This window comes from Oncorhynchus masou, chromosome 5 (genome assembly GCF_036934945.1).
Source record: "Oncorhynchus masou masou isolate Uvic2021 chromosome 5, UVic_Omas_1.1, whole genome shotgun sequence".
Lineage (NCBI taxonomy): Eukaryota > Metazoa > Chordata > Actinopteri > Salmoniformes > Salmonidae > Oncorhynchus > Oncorhynchus masou.
In genome coordinates, this window is record NC_088216.1 from 60,473,760 (window position 1) to 60,491,536 (window position 17,777).

The window sequence follows — 17,777 nt, forward strand, 5'->3', positions numbered from 1 at the left end:
AACAAAATATGCAAGTGACACACAAAAACGTAAGTATTTTCTTGTTTTTTAATCATTGTCAGGCAAACCCCATATGACAATTACATTGATGACAGGTGCTTTTACAATACAGAAGAGATCATGACAGGCCAATGGAAAGGCCATACCTGACCTTAAAAAGTAAGACATTCATCGTCATTAGATTATTCCAACTTTACAGTTCACGTAAATGAATTTTGTACACTGAACAAAAATATGAACGCAACATGTTGGTCCCATGTTTCATGAGCGGAAATAAGATCCCAGAACTGTTCCATACACACAAAAGCATATTTCTCTCAAATTGGTTTACATCCCTGTTAGTGAGCATTTCTCCTTTGCCAAGATAATCCATTCACCTGACAGGTGGCATATCAATAAGCTGATTAAACAGCATGATCATTACACAGGTGAACCTTGTGCTCGGGACAATAAAAGGCCACTAAAATGTGCCGTTTTGTCACAACACAAAGCTACAGATGTCTCACGTTGAGGCAGCATGCAATTGGCATGTTGACTATAGGAAAGTAGATGAAACTGTGGGTTTGCACAACCAAAGAATTTCTGCACAAACTGTCAGAAACCGTCTCAGGGAAGCTCATCTGCATGCACACCATGGTCTTGACCTGACTGCAGTTCAGCGTCGTAACCGACCAGTGGGCAAATGATAATCTTCCATGGCCACTGGCATGCCAGAGAAGTGTACTCTTCACGGATGAATCCCGGTTTCAACTGTACCGGGCAGATGGCAGACAGTGTGTATGGCGTTGTGTGGGTGAGCGGTTTGCTGATTTCAACGTTGTGAACAGAGTGGCGGTGGGGTTATGGTATGGGCAGGCATAAGCTAGGACAACGAACACAATTGCATTTTATCGATGGCAATTTAAAAATGCAGAGATACCGTGCCGAGATCCTGCTGTCCATTGCCGTGCCATTCAGCTGCCGCCATCACCTAATGTTTCAGTATGATAATGCACGGCCCCATGTTGCAAGGATCTGCACAGAATTCCTGGAAGCTGAAAATGTCAGTTCTTTCATGGCCTGCTTACGCACCAGACATGTCAGCCGTTGAGCATGTTTGGGATGCTCTGAAGTGTACGACAGCGTGTTCAGGTTCCCAACAACATCCAGGAACTTCACACAGCCATTGAAGAGGAGTGGGACAACATTCCACGGGCCACAATCAACAGCCTGATAAATTATATGCGAAGGAGATGTTGAGATGAGGCAAATAGTGTTCACACCAGAAACTGACTGGTTTTCTGATCCACACCCCTATTTTAAAAAAAAAGTATCTGTGACCAACCGATGCATATCTGTATTCTCAGTCATGTGAAATCCATAGATTAGGGGCAAATTAATTCAAATTGACTGATTTCCTTATATATACTCTAACTCAGTCAAATCTTTGAAATTGTTGCATGTTGCGTTTATATTTTTGTTCAGTGTATTTGATTCATATCAAGACCAGCAGTACAATAACTCTTGAGAACCTGGCAAACTAAGACCCCAAATAGAAACAGCAGAGTAGAAAAAAACAACGTATTACAAAGCTGAAGAATTCCTGATTTTATCTTGATTTCATGTCATGTCACACATATATTGCTTGCAGGTGCTCCACTCCAGTGAAATGGATACCCCTCTTAACCCAAACAATTATCCCAACAACACACTCTCCAATATCTCAGTCCTTTGTTCATTCTTCCATCCATTTCTAACCATGAACAGAGTTACAGTGCACCGGACTCCAACCAGAGCCTAAACTAGCCTCTACAATTAAGGTAGGAGAAGAGAGCTGCCACATGACATAGAAGTCAATAAAAGATCAGAAGGAGCCCATTGATCATGGGATCAACGACCTAAGCCCCTCCTCCATAAAGGTGCAGCATGAAGCCAGTTGGCTCAATACAATTCCCATCCATCTCCAAGGTAGCTTTCTGCCACACAACTCCATACCTCTGTTCAAGGTAGGGAAACGGAGTACATACAGGAATATCTACATACCATCTATACCGTTCATTCTGTTGGCCCAGACCAAGGCCTTACAGCCTGAGATATCCACAGCAGAACGTGTCAGAACGAAAGAGGTCATAGTGAGATACAGATGACACTGGGTTGGAAACTAAAATGCCCTTGGCTGACATCTCATTGTGGTTGAGAATACAGAGCAGAGGTAGGCTAGGCAACATTGGTTATGGAGTGTCTGATAGTATCTGCAGGCTTGCCGTAATCCACCCAGGCTCTGAATCTCTGATCCTGAGCCACAAAGGGAAACTCAATTAGTTTAGCCACAGAAGAATTCCTATTCCGTTCCAAATGGCTGGTGTTCATCATCCCAGGAGGGAGATAAACATTGGTGGAGGATGAGGCAAGTTAACTCCTATACAATGTAAAGCACTTTGACACCTGGTGAAATATATAACTAACCGTGATCAACATTGCCTTCCCTTGTGGTACAACGTTCAGTAACTCTCAGATGGCTGTTAGCATACCAGACTCAACAAATGTGGGCTGAGTTGTTTCAAGCCAAGGGAAATCTAGGTGTAAACCAGGATGTAGCCTGGTAGAGGAAGTGTAACATGCCCAGGCAGACCTCTAGGCAACAGACACAGATATAGGTCTCAGTCCCCCAGACCAGGTAGACATCAGTCAGGTAGTACACCTTGGTCTAGGGTATAGGAGGGAGAAGGGCCTAGGCAGACCTCTGGGTATAGAACAAAATGTAGGCCTGAGTGTTGCACACCTCCTCCACACTGCACACGTTCATCTCAGAGTCATTACAGTGGACCCAGAAACCTGGAAACACACACAGGGAGAGGGCTGGTTACAGCTTGGTAAACTGTGCCACCTACAGTCCCAACAGCAACTCATGTAATCTCACAGTATCAGGTTATATGGGGCAACAGGTAGCCTAGTGGTTAGAGCGTTGGACTTGTAACCGAAAGGTTGCAAGATCAAATCCCCGAGCTGACAAGGTAAAAATATGTCGTTCTGCCCCTGAATAATGCAGTTAATCCACTGTTCCTTGGCCGTCATTGAAAATAAGTATTTGTTCTTAACTGACTTGCCTAGGTAAATAAAGGTTTTAAAAAAATAAAAAAAACTCAGAGCAAAACGTTTATGAGAGTCAACTGCACTACACAACTAAACATTTGACCAATTCATCATGTTTTTTTAAATCTGAAAAGACCAAGTGAAAATCCTGCTTAAACTACAGGCTATTCTATTAGCTTGGATGCAAGTGTCTGGTATCTTGGTACCACTTACCTCCCTCGGTGTTGTAGCAGTATGCAGTGTAGTGCCCTGAGCCAAAGCCTTTCCCGTGGTGCATGACTACAGCAGACAGGTCGTAGGTGTAGCCCTCTCTGTGAACCGACTGGCCTGAGTCTGTGCAGCAGTAGGGCTCTATGTTCAAAACCTGGTCAAAGGCCACATGGACGCCAATCTTCTCCCTGTGGTTCCGGCCTGACCATCTGTCACAGAACAGGGATTGGTTATCTTATGCTTGTCCTTGTTACAAGACATCCCCTTGCAGAAATATACAATCATACCAACTAAACCATAACACACATTTGGAAACCAAGAAGGACAGACAATCGGTGGGTGTAAATCTTGACTGTGTAAGCAGACCAAGTCTTCAAATGCAGTAGACAAACTGGGTGTTTGAAGCTAACCTGAAGCGTTTGAGGTGCAGCCGTAGAACCTGAGGTAGGCGGTAGATCAGCAGCTGTTTACATGCCTCTGACAGAACCAGGGGCTTGTGGGACGTCTTCCGTCTTTTCCCTGACAATTATAAAACATACAGGTCACAGACGTGTAACATGTGTGTGACATGGAGGTACAGGACGTGACCACTAGAAAAGCAGAACTATATTGTGATTACCCCAAAAGAACAAACTCAGTTTCACTTTCAATATCAATCAATTGATTAATTAGTCAAATAAAATCTAGCCCGAAAAGAGAGAAACACACAATAGTGCTCCCCAGCGTATAGTCCTAGAAAACAGAATTTAGTTACCTCGGGTTCATTCAACCATTCCTATGGGGAAACACATACTTAGGAGATCTTATAGGTTTTGTTCTATGAGATAATATCAGTCAGTTAACATGGTCTTTATGAATTATGACACTGTTGTGCTTTTTAAAAATTAAATGCTTAAAAATTCAAAAAGTGACTTCAGTTGATTATGATCTCATAGAACAAAATGTAGACGATCTCCTAAGCTTGTGCTTATCACAGACCTTATTTTCAGCATGTATCCAAAACCTACAAAAACATGAATTACCCCATAGGCTTTGTCTAACAAACCAAGGCGGCATTAGTGCCTACAAAAAGACGCCATTACTATTGCTCTCTATAGGCCTACTTCCCTAACGATGATTCCGGTCGAATAGCTGAATAAAAAGAACAGCAAAATAAAGTACAGGAGGATTTGTCTATTCCATTAACAGACATTAGTCTTTGTCCCAGTACTAACTGTTGCAGTGGTTGCAAGCATAGATGCTGCCCTCCAGAGCCTCTGTCTCAGTGAACTTGGCCAGCATCTCAGTGAGGGAGCAGCTGCGCTGGTAGGCCAGAGACGCAGCCGAGCCCTTCTCCGTGCTGTGGTAGCGCTCCGGGAACTCCAGGGACAGGTCCCAGAACGGCTCCACCGTGTTTGACTTGTGCTTACAGGACAGACAAGTCACCTGGAGAGATAAAGGGATAACCAAGCAAACATTTCACCAAGGGGTTATTGTTTGAAAACCCAGACAGAGCCACCATCTAAGTCCTGGTTTGCAACTGTGATTAATAAACAAGTGACTACCCTCAGCCATGATAGGGTGTTGAAGGTCAAACCTAAATGAATGTGTTGAGTACTGTTGTCATGGGAATGAGTAGAGTCCCTTACCTGGCTGAGTAGCTGTCCGTGAAAGATCGTGTTGAGGACCTTGAGCACCTGCTTGGACAGCTTCCTCTGGGTGATAGGGATGACGATCCTGCGCTTGCTGCCCTCTGACTCCAGCTCTTGCTGCACCTTGTCCAGCAGCTCACACAGGAACTCCTGGGCATCCTGCTGGTCGTAGCCGCGGAATGCTGGGATCAAGTTCCAAACAGAGTGCAGCATGGCAAAGGGAGACACCAACGACCATCGGCCAGACCACATGACCCTGAACAGTGTGTGCAGCTCGTGGCACAGTGACATCTGCTGGCGGGTGGAGGATCGCGGCTCCTTGGGCTGGACCAGCTCTGCTGCATTTAGGCAGGGGGGCGAGCTCTGCTTGCTGACAGCAGGGAGACCCCCACTGGCTGCCTTCCCCATGCCACGTCCCAGAGGGCAGCCTGGTGTGACTGCACTACCACTCCCCACCACAGCCCCAGCCACACCCTGGTTTGTCTTGGCCAGCAGCTCCTCAGTCTCACACATGTCCAATGTGAGGAAGCACTCCCTGAATTTCTGCAGGTGGCTCAGCACCTGTAAGATAGAGTTCATGTAGCACGTGTTCCCAAGGTTGCGTAGCCCAGTGACCCCCGGGGCCAGTCTACGACGGGTCGCTTTATGGGAGGAGTAGTACCTCCGTACTTTGAGTTTACGAGTCCTGCCATTGCTGGGGGGCTTCAGGGATAGAAGGGAGGGTTTTTTGGGCGGAGGCAGACGCTCCGGAGGGTCGCGGAACTTCAGGGGGATAAGTGTGATGGTTGAGCGGGGCGCCTGGGTGAGCAGCCTGGCACTCTTCCTGGGCGGCACATTGGCCAGCTCTCCCATGAGTCTCCTCTTCATCTCATTCTTCTGGCGCCGGACCTCCTCCTTCTCCTGCTCAAGTTTCTCCTCCCGCTGGCTCTGTTCCTCCTGCTGCCTGTTCCTCCAGCGGCGCAGCATCTTCCCCAGCAGCACCTTCCTTCGGTGCCACAGGGCCGTCTGCATAGCAGGCTGGGGCCCGCTCTCACCCACCCAGGGGTTACAGTCACCCCCTGCAGAGGAGCGCAGGGAGCGCCTGCCAGGACTACGCACAGTAGAGAGCGCCCCCCGCAGGAGCTTGAGGTCTCCTTCAGCATTGTCGTTGAGCACATAGTCTCCACAGGCGAAGCAGAAGACATCCAGCTCCCGCACTTCCATGGCCAGGGGGTGGTTTGACTCCTGGAAGTGTTTGAGGGAGTGCTCTTCCATGAAGCGGCCACAGGCCACGTGAGAGCACTTGAGACAGGCCCACACTGACTCGGTGGTGCAGCAGTCCATGCAGCGCCATTTCTGTGAGTTGAGGATGGAGTGTTCGTGGCCTAGGCGAAGACGCCCCACGTGCTTACAGCGGTCCATCTCTCCAAATGCACATGTGCCTGCCCACAGCGTCAGGACACACGCCTCTGTGCCAAGCAGCAGCTCATCCTGCAGGAGGGAAAAGGAGATCAACTTCAGTAAATCACAGGGATAGAAATCAACCGCTTCATTTCAGATATGCTAAATACAAAATGTGTTCTCTATTTGAACGTAAACTGGCTGGTGTAGTGTGTGGAAAAGATTGAGGACCAAGAATATGAACTTGCACACCATGTAAGCTTGTTTTACTTACTGTAAAAAACACCGTGGGCTGATTTAGGTCAGTGTTCTTTCAACATAAGCAAAGGGACCTTCACAGGTACAATCAATCAGCTTCACTCACGTCTGGTTCGGGATCCTGAATAAACTGAAAATAAAATCGGAAAAGAGGTTGTGCTTGTATAGCGAGTTTTTTTTAACTTAACAGTTGGCAGATTAAGACATTAATTTGAGCAAAGCAAACACGTTTCTAACTAACTTAAAGCATGTAGCTAATTCACTATGTCTGAACATTTACTCGACAGTTTCTGAGCAGAATTTAACAGTTTATAAACAAATCATAATCATGTTAGGCAATTGAGTTGAGCAGTTTAACACTATTCGTCTGATTTAAAATTAAGAAACAATCGATTTATCCATAACAACAAACAAAGGAATCAAACTGCATACTTTTTTTCTGCTGGTCAACATGCATTGGTTTGGCGACCAATCATTTCGTTCGATTCAAACTACTAACTAGTTAACTTAGGTTAGCAGTTTTCCATCTTGGCTTGCCAACTTGCACCAGTTTTGCCATATAACGTGGCGTCTCGGCTCGTGCCACAATGAAAATGTAACGTTAGCTACTCACTCCAGCTGACCACTCGACGCGGGTTAGAGTGTGTTCTTGTTCACTTAACTAGCAAGTTCCAACTTATTGTCATGTTTAATTAGCTTTAACGTTACATAGCTCGCCAATAGACAGATATCTAGCTACTTGTTGGTAACGTTAGCGAACGTTAACTACCCAGCTAGCTAGCTATGATGGTTAGCTAGCTAGGGCGATTAAGTTTTACAACACATTCACTGTATTTCTTCAATCATTTGGCGAATGGTACAATAGCCGACATTGTGATCAAATAAAGAAAATGTAAAATGTCCTCATAATGTTGTCCCTTATACCGGTGTAATGTATTTATTTAGTTTAACACATTGCAGAGAAACAATAGCCTGATGGCTAGCATTTGCTAAGCTAGCTAGGCTTGCTAGCCATCAGAACAAAGACTAGTCTGAAATCCACACTTGTGAACACTGAACAACTTCTAGTTGATATGGTTGACTACACGGAGGGGGTGAAAAAAAAATCACTGCGGTTTTGTCATCTAGCTTGCTAGCTAGAATCCACAGAGCCGCAATGTAAACAAAGCTAAATGTGTCGTATATAAACTTTTGAGTACATCTTCAAACAACACACCGAGAGGTCAACATACAAATAAAGTCACAGATACTCAGAAAACCTGCAATGTAGCTATCTAGCTAACCGTTACATGAACCCATAACTTTCAGAGATTGACAAAACAGTACACGACAATGTCAGTAGTTGATCCATAAAATAACTGTTTGTTGTATTTGTAAAAAATACAAAATGAATTTCGCTTCTATTTACCGCCATCATCTGCACGCGAAAGCTGTTTTAGACCTCGAGACAACCGAACTATTTCGGTCCTGGAATCAAGTCAATCTGATTGGATTGAGCTGATCCCTCTTCCGTCGAGCTTTAGCTCTCATTGGTACAGACAGGATGTAGCGTTCATTACTCTGGTCGTGAAAAGATCCAAACTGATCGGATGGTTATTATTACCATACCAAACCATTTTTGTTATTACCCATAGTAGTCCCCGTGAGCTCAGTTGGTAAACCCTATGTCATTTTTACAAGTCATGGCTTTTCACCTGGAGACTGATACATTATTGAAATACTTTTCCCATTCATAACAGCTGACCAAGTCCCCTATAAACCATTCATGACAGGACTGTACTTGGTGAAAAACACCAGCAACAGTATACAAAATATGCATATGGTTAATAAATCTAATATATTTCCAAAAATACAGTTATGAAAAAGAGGATCTTAATCAAGTAAGGTAAACTTAGGTTTATTGAGTAAAAACAAACAAACAGTGTTACTAAGTGTTGTGAGACAATTGTTTTATCAAAAATAACCAACTATTAGTAGGACCATAATGCCCAGATACAACATTGGTATCTAAACTGAAGGTCCTTTAAACCGATTACTCACAAGGATAATCCACAAGACACATTTGGGACACATCATTATTCCTTCAAGAGTTCAGACTTCAACCAGTAAAGTTTTGTTCTCATTTTTGCCATGATATATTCCTTGCAGTGGTTGTGAAATGCTTCAAAAAGCTTGAGTTGCTGTACTGACACTCAGTACAATTTAAATTACACAACATTGTGGTTTAAGATTACATGTTGCTTGTGTTGGGGTGTGGAGGAAATACTGCTGTACTCTTGGTGGTGCTTCTTTATCAGCTGAGATTATCCAGGACATTCCTGCTACCATGAAGATGTCAACGTGTGGTCCCTGGGAGCACCTGCTGCTTGCGCACTTTGCTGAACAACTCCAGGTACTGGGTCATGGTGTCAACACAGTCCGCGGGCACATAGAGGCCCTCAGGCTTGGTGGCGAACACAGAGGGCAGCTCCGGGATGCTGGGGCCCAGGAAGCTTTGCATGAACTCTTTCATCAGGTTCCAGCAGTCCCCAGGGACCACACAGGGACAGTACTCCACCTAAACAAATAAAGAGATTTGATCGTGGACATCCGTTTAGAAAAAGTGTAACACAGATCAAAAAAAACCTTTACCCTCCATTTTGATAATTGTCTGTACAGACCACTCACCTCTACTGATATTCCCCTCGCGCTGGAGCTCATTGTTACTGCTCCAACCTTTATCAGGAAATCACAATAGCGGTAGCGGGAACCACGGCTCTCTACCTTGTGCCCCTTGGCGTTCTGGAAGTGGCTTTTCAGCTTAATCATGAGCACGTCAAAGTTTCCATCTGCTGTGAGGCAGGGACCTCCTTCGAACAGGGCTAAGCAGCTCAGGGGGGTTTCTGAGTTATGCATCACATACAGGAGTTTGGTGGGCTGGCCTGTGACAAACAGAGAGAAAAGAAATACGGTTGTTGCCCCCTTGTGGGTATTTAAATGATGTAGTCCAATGAATTACATGACAAGATATGAAAGACAATTTTGTTTATGTCATAGCTTTGCAGTACAACTTTAGTTACCGCTGGCATTTCCTGTGGCATGGTACGTCTCACAGTCCACAGTAAAGTTTCCCTGCTTCACAGCGCTCAACTGCTCTAACTTCTTGTGCAGAATGTCTATTGTCTGCTGCACACTCTTTCCCTCTGCCAAAGGCACCTGACACACACTAAGCAAGGGAGACAGCACAACAGAGTATAACTGTTAATAAAATTAAGATATTGTTCAGCATTAACTTACTGATTTCCAAAAATCACATATTGAAACAATGTCAGATCTGCATGGTGATGTAAGATGATAGGAAGCTTGGAAGAAAAATGAACCAGGTGACAGATCATTGAGTTGTGAACTGTTTCATGTGGATCCACATGGGATCTACGGTTATGTAAAATACCAGGTGTGATAAGTAACGTAGCTAGCTAGCAATTTATATTTTGTTAGATACAAGTTTGATAAAAAAAAGAGCAAACAATAGCATCTCACCAAGTCACCCCCATTGATTCAAGACGGTTGTTATTTTCTTACTAAGAAAATGTACACGCTTCCTGCTGAAAAAAGGTCTGTTTCCGGTATTAGGAGGAAATTAGGTAATCTGTCTGCGCCGACGTTTTTCTCGTGCGAAGAACATTTTAATACACTCATTTTGTTCATATACATTTTTTGAAGATGGAACAATTCCAATATATCCAGTAATACATACCAAAGACATATGCGATGTTTCCTTTTCTAAATGTCTCTGGTATTATGTTTCGTCTCCGATAGTACGTCACTTCCGTTGGATTAAAAAAAAGCACGTGTGTTGACTGGAACTTTAGTGAGAATTTCCACATTAGCTACTTTATGAATTGTTAAACTAACTAGCTAGATTAATAGTACATTTCTAACAGGTCTGTATAATAAACTAGCACAGATGCCGAAAGTGAAGAAACCCAAATGTGGAGGTGGGGAGAAAAGTGGCGACGGAATGGTTGCGCTTGCTGACCAGATTCTTCAAGGGGATATGGTTCGAGTACATGGCCGAGTGAAGACCAGGGATCAACGGGGAGAAGATGAGGACGAGTACGTGGACGAACGCCTATCAAGGAAGATCCTGGAGCAGGCACGAATCCAACAAGAAGAACTACAGACAGAATATGGTTTGGCACCAGAGGTCAAGAAAAAGCAAGCCACTGTTTTAGGTAACGTTGAGGTGGATTTGCAAGCCAGAAAATGCCTATCTGTTTTTTTTGTCTTGCTAGCTAGCTATCCACAACAACCACACATTACTTTACACTTGACTACTGAGAACTTTTGCATGGAGGTCAATTCCAGTCATTGTTATTCTTGAAGTGTTGGGCTATGCTCAGTTATACTGGTGGTAGTTTCATGGAATATCGATGTTGTCTTATATCCTTGCAGGGCCAGATTCTCAGGATGCAGACTCTGATGAGGAGTGGCCTGCACTGGGTGAAGCCGGGGCCGGTGAGGAGGCAGAGGCTAACTGTGGGACAGAAGTGTTGGTGGACCCAGAGGATGAGAAAGCTATGCAGATGTTCATGAACAAGAATCCTCCCATGAGGTACAGCATGAGGCCCCAAAACTCTTGAGCCAAACCACTGAGCTAAAAACTTATTGCAGTGAAAAGTCTTGATGATGAATGATTTGCCATTTTCTGTCTTTTTTTATTTTGTGTGTTAAAGACACCTAGATTCAATTGAATGACAACAGCTCTATCATGCCATAAAAGGGAATTTCATGTTGTCTCTTCCAAAAATGAATCATAACTTTGTAGCTGAATATGGATTTCCTCAGTGTTGTCCTTGTTCTGGGGTTTTGTTCAGACGAACTCTAGCAGACATCATCATGGAGAAGATCACAGAGAAGCAGACAGAGGTGGGGACAGTGATGTCTGAGGTGTCAGGAAGACCCATGCCCCAGCTGGACCCAAGGATCATTGAAGTGTACAAAGGTGTCAACAAGGTAAGCCATGCACCTGCGTCCTCCTGTATTAATTTGCTTGGCCACATCTTATTTTCCACTTCATCAAATTTCAGTCAGAGGCTGAATATTACCAACTATTATGAACTTGTTTTTTTCGGTTGCTCCAGGTTCTGTCAAGATATCGTAGCGGCAAGCTGCCCAAAGCTTTCAAGATCATTCCAGCACTGTCAAACTGGGAGCAGGTTCTGTACTTGACAGAGCCTGAGACCTGGACTGCTGCTGCTATGTACCAGGCAACAAGGTCTGATAGATAACAAATCATCCTGTTCATTTTTTATCAAAAACCTTTATTTAATTATTAGAAAGCATCTTATGGATATTGACTCTTGATTTTTCTTTTTTCTGAACAGAATATTCTCATCCAATCTGAAGGAGCGAATGGCCCAACGGTTCTACAACTTGGTGCTACTGCCAAGAATACGAGATGACATTGCAGAATATAAAAAACTAAACTTCCACCTGTACATGGCCCTGAAGAAGGCTCTTTTCAAGCCAGGGGCATGGTTCAAAGGTGAGACAAATCAAGAACATGTATCAAAGGGGAGAGAAATAGTCAGGTAGATAATTTAAAAGCTTGGTTGATAATCAATGTATGGTTGCCATGATGTAATAATGGGGGGTGAAAGTAATTAAGATAATACACATTATCTGTCAGGTATTCAACATTTTTGCCAAAGATACCACTTAGTGAGTTTTGTTCTGAGTTCACTTTGACAATCAGCCAAAAGATAGTCATTGTCACTAGGTGGCAGTATTGTCTAACCAGTTCACAGACTGAATCAGATTGAGAAGGTTCTTTCAATTCTTTGTGAATTTGGTTGGGTTGCCCAAAAAGTTACATACTGCAGCTTTTAACATTTCTTGTGCATTTGTACTATGTGTTGTACAGTATTTTATCTATTTGTTTGCAGGTAATGACTTTGTACCCCTTAACCCAGCATATGTTTGTGTTACTGTGTGTTCACACATTTCTATTTTTCTCACTCAGGCATCCTCATCCCGCTCTGTGAATCTGGAACATGTACTCTGAGGGAGGCTATCATCATTGGCAGCATACTCACTAAGTGCTCAATCCCTGTACTGCACTCCAGGTAAGAGACACTCTTTTACCTGTGTTATGTGTGCAATTTTGTAAGGTGTATGATGCCCTAATGCGACTGCTCGGCTTGCCACTTGGCTTGGGACTTGGTTTTTAACCGTTGCAGCTTGACTGTTGCTGATCATGTAAGTGGGAATTCATGTGAATATATGGTACAACAGTATTTAAGGTAGTAGAACAGCATGGCTTGTCAGAAAATAATGCAGATAACAAATGACTGATTCTCTCTGCAGCGCTGCCATGCTGAAACTGGCAGAGATGGAATACAATGGAGCCAACAGCATCTTCCTGCGACTCCTACTGGATAAAAAATACGCCCTGCCCTTCCGTGTCCTGGATGCCCTGGTCGGCCACTTCCTGTCCTTCCGCAGTGAGAAGCGTGTCCTTCCTGTTCTGTGGCACCAGAGTCTGCTTACCCTGGCACAGCGCTACAAGGCCGACTTGGCATCCGAACAAAAGGCTGCTCTACTGGAGCTACTTAAGGTGCAGACACACACCCAGATTTCTGCAGAGATCCGCCGGGAGCTGCAGAACTCAGAGTCCCGTGATCTGGAAACCGCTATGCCTGTCACAATGGCCATGGACTGAGTATGGAGCTGAGCAAGGCTGCACCCTCTGTCCCCACCTTTCCCCTCTTTCTCCCCAACGTACCATCATTCACTAAACTGCCCACAACACATACACGTATAAACTGTTTTTCCCCTACCAAATGCTCTATCATTGCTATGGAGATAAGAGTAAAGGCCACAGATTAACATTCATTCAACATCCTGACTATCAAAGTGATATTATGGAATTCCTTTCTGATGTGCAAGTAAGCATGTCATTTACAAACTGAAATACATAACTGTTGTAAACATACATTACATTTATTGAGTGGAAATGATAGAGCTGTGTTTGCCAGTTTTGAGGCAATGTCGGTTTCACAGGTAAAGATAATGTACAGCTGACTTGTTTGTATGATACCTACATTTCCGAAGGAATTTAGAGAAGCTACAGCACACTGACCCTTTTGGTGGAAAAAAAACTTTTCAATGAGTGCATGTTTGTAACATGGATAAGTAACTTAATGAAGGAAAATTATACAAAATACTATTCAAATGTTACTGTAAAAATTAACATTTTGAATAAATGATTTCCTTGGTTAAAAGTGAAATGTCGGAAGTTGCATTGGCACCATTCACAAAAAAATCCCATAGATGCTGACTGATATCCTGGCCAGGTGTGACAGCTTGAGTGTTTCTGAAATTCCCACAGTGTTTGGAGGACATTAGGAGGCAAGAGGACATTTAGCTAGTACTCGTACCTATGGATGCCTGTTCCCACTACCCAAAAACAAATCTGATTATGAGAGAGTAAGTCTGGATCAATGGACGTTGAATAGTCCTGCAGATCTGCCCCCTTTAAAGGGGCAATCTGGGATTCAAACTAACAAAGCACCCACCCTGCCACTGTAATTGGTAAACAGCTGAGGAATGGGGCAGGAGAAATGTAACCACTCTCAAATACATACCGGTAGTATACACAAGGACTCTCACATATGGATACAAGGACTGCCTATCCATGAGATCAAAATGATAGTTGTGTTTCACTATATGGATCACTCCAATATATTCGTATCACTGCAGTGGAGGGATACATCTGAGGTTAGGATTTACAGATTTACTCCCGTGTACACCTCCCGTGTGTCATGGCTGGGGTCCGCCCCTATATATACACGTTCTCTTTAATTCTCTCGGCGGATGGCCGTAATGGTTTGAGGAATAAACTTTCTGAAGTTCGCTTGGTATGTCACTGGTAAGTGTAATATCTTGCGTGGATGTATACTCACAGGCTGTTTGCATCCTGGAGCAGCTGGCCACATGCCCAGCCCCTCTTGAGTGCTGCGCGCGCGGTTGATCTGTATCTTCTGCCCGTGGTTTGTCGTTTCGTTAGCATTACACGACAACTCCGTGTGCATTAAACCGGTAGGTAATATTGCAGTTGGCTTAAAACAAAAAAAACCTAATCAAATCCATTACCTGGTTGCTGTTTTTCTGTCTGCCTGTTTTTCCCACAGGGGTCTGCCCCTGTGTTTGCAGAGGTACTGGGTAATTTATTTCTCACCGGGTTCCTATTCCTCCAAGGGGTCACAACATAAGCTCTCCCAGGGCGTCGGACCCCTGCTCTGTGACCTTGTTGGCTTGGCTGAACTTATGGATTCCCTTTGTGACAGGTATGATGGTGGCATCCCCATACCTAGTGTATGCCCTGCCTGTGTTTGAGTCACACGGTTAGGGCGGTGGAGCGCCCTACTGGATGCCTGTTTTGTGTGGTGTTCTCAGAACGCCTGCACCTGACGCGATTGGAGGCCATGCGCGAGTGGGTCAGCCAGGCTCGGGCTCAGGCTGGGGACGAGCTCCCTCAGGAGTGGTGTGTCAGCGAGCTGTTAGTCTCTCCACTAAACCCAATACCCCTCCCAGGAAGCGTGGCCGGAGCCACTGCAGGCAGAGCCCGCCTGCTACCAGTCCTGGACAGGAGCATGAGTCGGACTGCTGGGACCACTTTGAACGGAGGGCGCATGCCCTGTGTCAGGAGGTTGATAACTTCGATGGCAAGGACAGCTGTTCTCTGTTGGCCAGTGATAGGCTGTTCCTGGGGGGCGATGTCAGCACTGTTCACCCCCTTGAGCGGGGCTACCAGGCTGACAGACCATCAGAAGCCGCCAGCAGGGCTTCATAGCCCCCAGTGGCTCTGCAGGCCTACCTGCAGAATCTGCTTTCCTGGCTGCAGAAGGGCACATAGGAGATCCTCTGGGAAGTGATGGAGGTGACTCGTCTGCTTTCCCTGCTCCAGAGGGATGTGGCCCACGTCAACGGACGGGCCATGGTGCAGGTGGTTACCTCCCGGCGCCATCTCTGGCTGGCCCAATCCCGCCTGCCACCTGCTCTCTAGAGCACATTTGTCACTCACCCCATCACCCCAGGCCTGACGTTTGGCCCAGGGGTTGATGACATTCTAGAGCAGACCGATAAGGTTCACAGGGACCCTGAGACGGTTCATGTTGGCTCCTCAGGATTGTTTATCCTCAATTACCTGGACGATTGGCTGATTTGTTCCCCAACCAGGACCGAGGTCCTGTCAGACAGAGACATGCTCCTGACCCACATCAGCAGGATGGGCATTACTGTAAACGACAAGAAGAGTCATCTGACTCACACCCAGGGGGTGGCCTTCATTGGCATAGAATTGGACTCAGTCAGATCTTATCTTGCCTCGACCACTTTCGGCAGGGGCGGGTGGACCTGCCAATGCCTTGGCTGATATTCCTCTAGGCCTGCTCCATTTCTGGCCTCTTATAAGGTGGTTCAACTCTCCACCGTCACCACCAGCTGGGTGGCCCCAGCGTTGTTGAGGTGGCGCTGTCGCTCCTTTCAGGTGGGGTAGAGATGCTGAGGATGTGCTGCCGGGGGGGTGACCAAGGGCAGGTTGGCTGTTGGCTACCCCCTTGGAGCGGCAGGCACATCAATACACTAGAGCTCTGAGCTGTACTGCCGGCCCTGCTGTCTTTCCTTCCGCGTCTGAAGGGAAGACATGTCCTAGTGAGAACGGACGACACCGCAGTGGTGGCTAACATCAATCATCAGGGTGAACCTAGGTCACACCACCTCAATCTTAAAGCAAGGGAGCTACTTCTCTTGGCTCAGGGACGTCTATGCGCAGCGCGCGTACCTGACATCCTGAGTGTGGCAACGGATATGCTCTCAAGGGAGGGCCTGCCTCCTTGGGACTGGAGCCTACATCCCCAGGTGGTGCAGCACCTGTGGGACAAGTTCGGGAGGGCGCAGGTGGACCTGTTTGCCTCCCTGGACAATGCACACTGCCCCCTTTGGTACTCCATGTCAGATGTTCTGGCTCACGATTGGCCAGGGCTGGAGCTTTACGCATTTCCCCCCTTTTTCCCTGATCCAGGTTGTGCTGGACAGGACCAGGATGGCAGAGCATTGTCTGCTTCTGGTTGCCCCATACTGCCCCAGACAACCCTGGTTCAGCCTTCTCCTGTCCTGTTGTGTGGGACACCTTGGCATCTTCCCCTGAGACCTGACTTGCTGCCTCAGGCCGGGGGAACCCTGTGGTATCCGAGGCCGCACCGCCTCAGTCTGTGGGCTTGGCCACTGAAAGGCACCAATGGTCCATGTTAGGACTACAGGGGATGAAATGAACACCATGTAGAGCACAAGGGCTCCGGCTACAACCGTGGCATACCAGTTGCACTGGCGGTTGTTCTGCTCTTGGTGCACTGGTATTGAGGTTGTGCCCGAGTCATGCGGGGTGCAGTATGTCATCCAATACCCGCAGTCTCACTTAGATGAGGGCTTAACAGCCTCTACACTGAGAGGGTATTTGGCTGCAATAACGATTACGACAGCATACCGCCTGGCTGGCAGGCCAGTGCTGGGATCTGTGGTGGCACATTCAACATGAGGTATGGCTGCATTCTGGGCTCTCACTGATATCTGTGCTGCAGCCAGCTGGGCTTCCTCTTGCACCTTTGCTAGGTACTATCGGGTAAATGTGGCACCTCCATCTGTCGTTGGTTCAGGGGTCTTGGGAGTCGCCTCCCCTTCTGGGGACTGTGCCGGGACCCCCCTTCCACATTGACGGCCCCTGCATCTTGGTCCCGCGCTGGGACTTCACCGCTGGCTGGCCAGGTCCCTCTAATACCGACTAATCTGTTACGGGTATACCAATGTATTGGAATGATCCAAAATAGCTCACATAACGAAGGTTACGTATGTAACCACGGTTATGTGAGCTATATGGATCACTCCAATCCTCTACAGTGCTAGAGGCGCCTCAAAAATTATGTAGAGAACGTGACAAAGGTGTATACGGGAGTAAATCTGTAAATCCTCACCTCGGATGTATCCCTCCGCCGCGGAGTGATACTAATATATTGGAGTGATCCATAAAGCTCACATAACCATGGTTACATAAGTAACCTTTGTTTTAACTATGTTTTGAAGCTATACAGTGTTTGTTTACAATTCCATTCTTTATAAACAATGGAAAGTAAAACAAGCTTATATTTTGGGTTCTGACCATTGCTCATGAGGCATTTCTAAGTTTTA

General features: G+C 45.9%; 3 protein-coding genes across 4 annotated transcripts; 1 reads left to right on the top strand and 2 right to left on the bottom strand.

The window, feature by feature from the left end:
* Positions 1-30: 30 nt before the first annotated feature.
* Positions 31-8,094, bottom strand: usp49 (ubiquitin specific peptidase 49). 2 transcript variants are annotated; one of them, XM_064966314.1, is made up of 7 exons: positions 7,960-8,094; positions 6,568-6,681; positions 4,911-6,383; positions 4,497-4,707; positions 3,693-3,801; positions 3,286-3,491; positions 31-2,814 (listed from the first exon to the last, which is right to left on the bottom strand). In XM_064966314.1, exons 3-7 carry the CDS (start codon positions 6,312-6,314, stop codon positions 2,711-2,713), a joined length of 2,034 nt encoding a protein of 677 aa, XP_064822386.1. In that variant the 5' UTR covers positions 6,315-6,383; positions 6,568-6,681; positions 7,960-8,094; the 3' UTR covers positions 31-2,710. The 2 variants fall into 2 exon arrangements, with proteins under 2 accessions (XP_064822386.1, XP_064822387.1); XM_064966315.1 differs by lacking the exon at positions 7,960-8,094 and adding an exon at positions 6,984-7,953.
* A 338-nt stretch (positions 8,095-8,432) lies between these two features.
* Positions 8,433-10,168, bottom strand: med20 (mediator complex subunit 20). Its single transcript, XM_064966317.1, has 4 exons — positions 10,071-10,168; positions 9,611-9,756; positions 9,219-9,472; positions 8,433-9,108 (listed from the first exon to the last, which is right to left on the bottom strand). The coding sequence occupies exons 1-4, from the start codon at positions 10,082-10,084 to the stop codon at positions 8,887-8,889; spliced, it is 636 nt and encodes a 211-aa protein (XP_064822389.1). The 5' UTR covers positions 10,085-10,168; the 3' UTR covers positions 8,433-8,886.
* Positions 10,169-10,346: 178 nt separating this feature from the next.
* On the top strand, positions 10,347-13,816 carry bysl (bystin-like). Its single transcript, XM_064966316.1, has 7 exons — positions 10,347-10,765; positions 10,986-11,145; positions 11,408-11,546; positions 11,675-11,808; positions 11,918-12,078; positions 12,556-12,658; positions 12,900-13,816. Exons 1-7 carry the CDS (start codon positions 10,498-10,500, stop codon positions 13,252-13,254), a joined length of 1,320 nt encoding a protein of 439 aa, XP_064822388.1. The 5' UTR covers positions 10,347-10,497; the 3' UTR covers positions 13,255-13,816.
* Positions 13,817-17,777: the final 3,961 nt, after the last annotated feature.

Bases quoted from the DNA above. Each gene is read 5' to 3' on its own strand.
- med20 (XM_064966317.1), bottom strand. The intron at 9,473-9,610 runs GTAACTAAAGTT...TGTTTGTCACAG, and splicing joins TGCCACAGGAAATGCCAGCG to GCCAGCCCACCAAACTCCTG. The intron at 9,109-9,218 runs GTGAGTGGTCTG...TTATTTGTTTAG, and splicing joins CGAGGGGAATATCAGTAGAG to GTGGAGTACTGTCCCTGTGT.
- bysl (XM_064966316.1), top strand. From the start codon at position 10,498: ATGCCGAAAGTGAAGAAACCCAAATGTGGAGGTGGGGAGAAAAGTGGC. The intron at 11,547-11,674 runs GTAAGCCATGCA...CGGTTGCTCCAG, and splicing joins TGTACAAAGGTGTCAACAAG to GTTCTGTCAAGATATCGTAG. The intron at 12,079-12,555 runs GTGAGACAAATC...TTTCTCACTCAG, and splicing joins GCCAGGGGCATGGTTCAAAG to GCATCCTCATCCCGCTCTGT.
- usp49 (XM_064966314.1), bottom strand. From the start codon at position 6,314: ATGGACCGCTGTAAGCACGTGGGGCGTCTTCGCCTAGGCCACGAACAC. The intron at 3,802-4,496 runs GTTAGTACTGGG...TATAATTGTCAG, and splicing joins TGCTTGCAACCACTGCAACA to GGAAAAGACGGAAGACGTCC. The intron at 2,815-3,285 runs GTAAGTGGTACC...GTGTGTTTCCAG, and splicing joins CTGCTACAACACCGAGGGAG to GTTTCTGGGTCCACTGTAAT.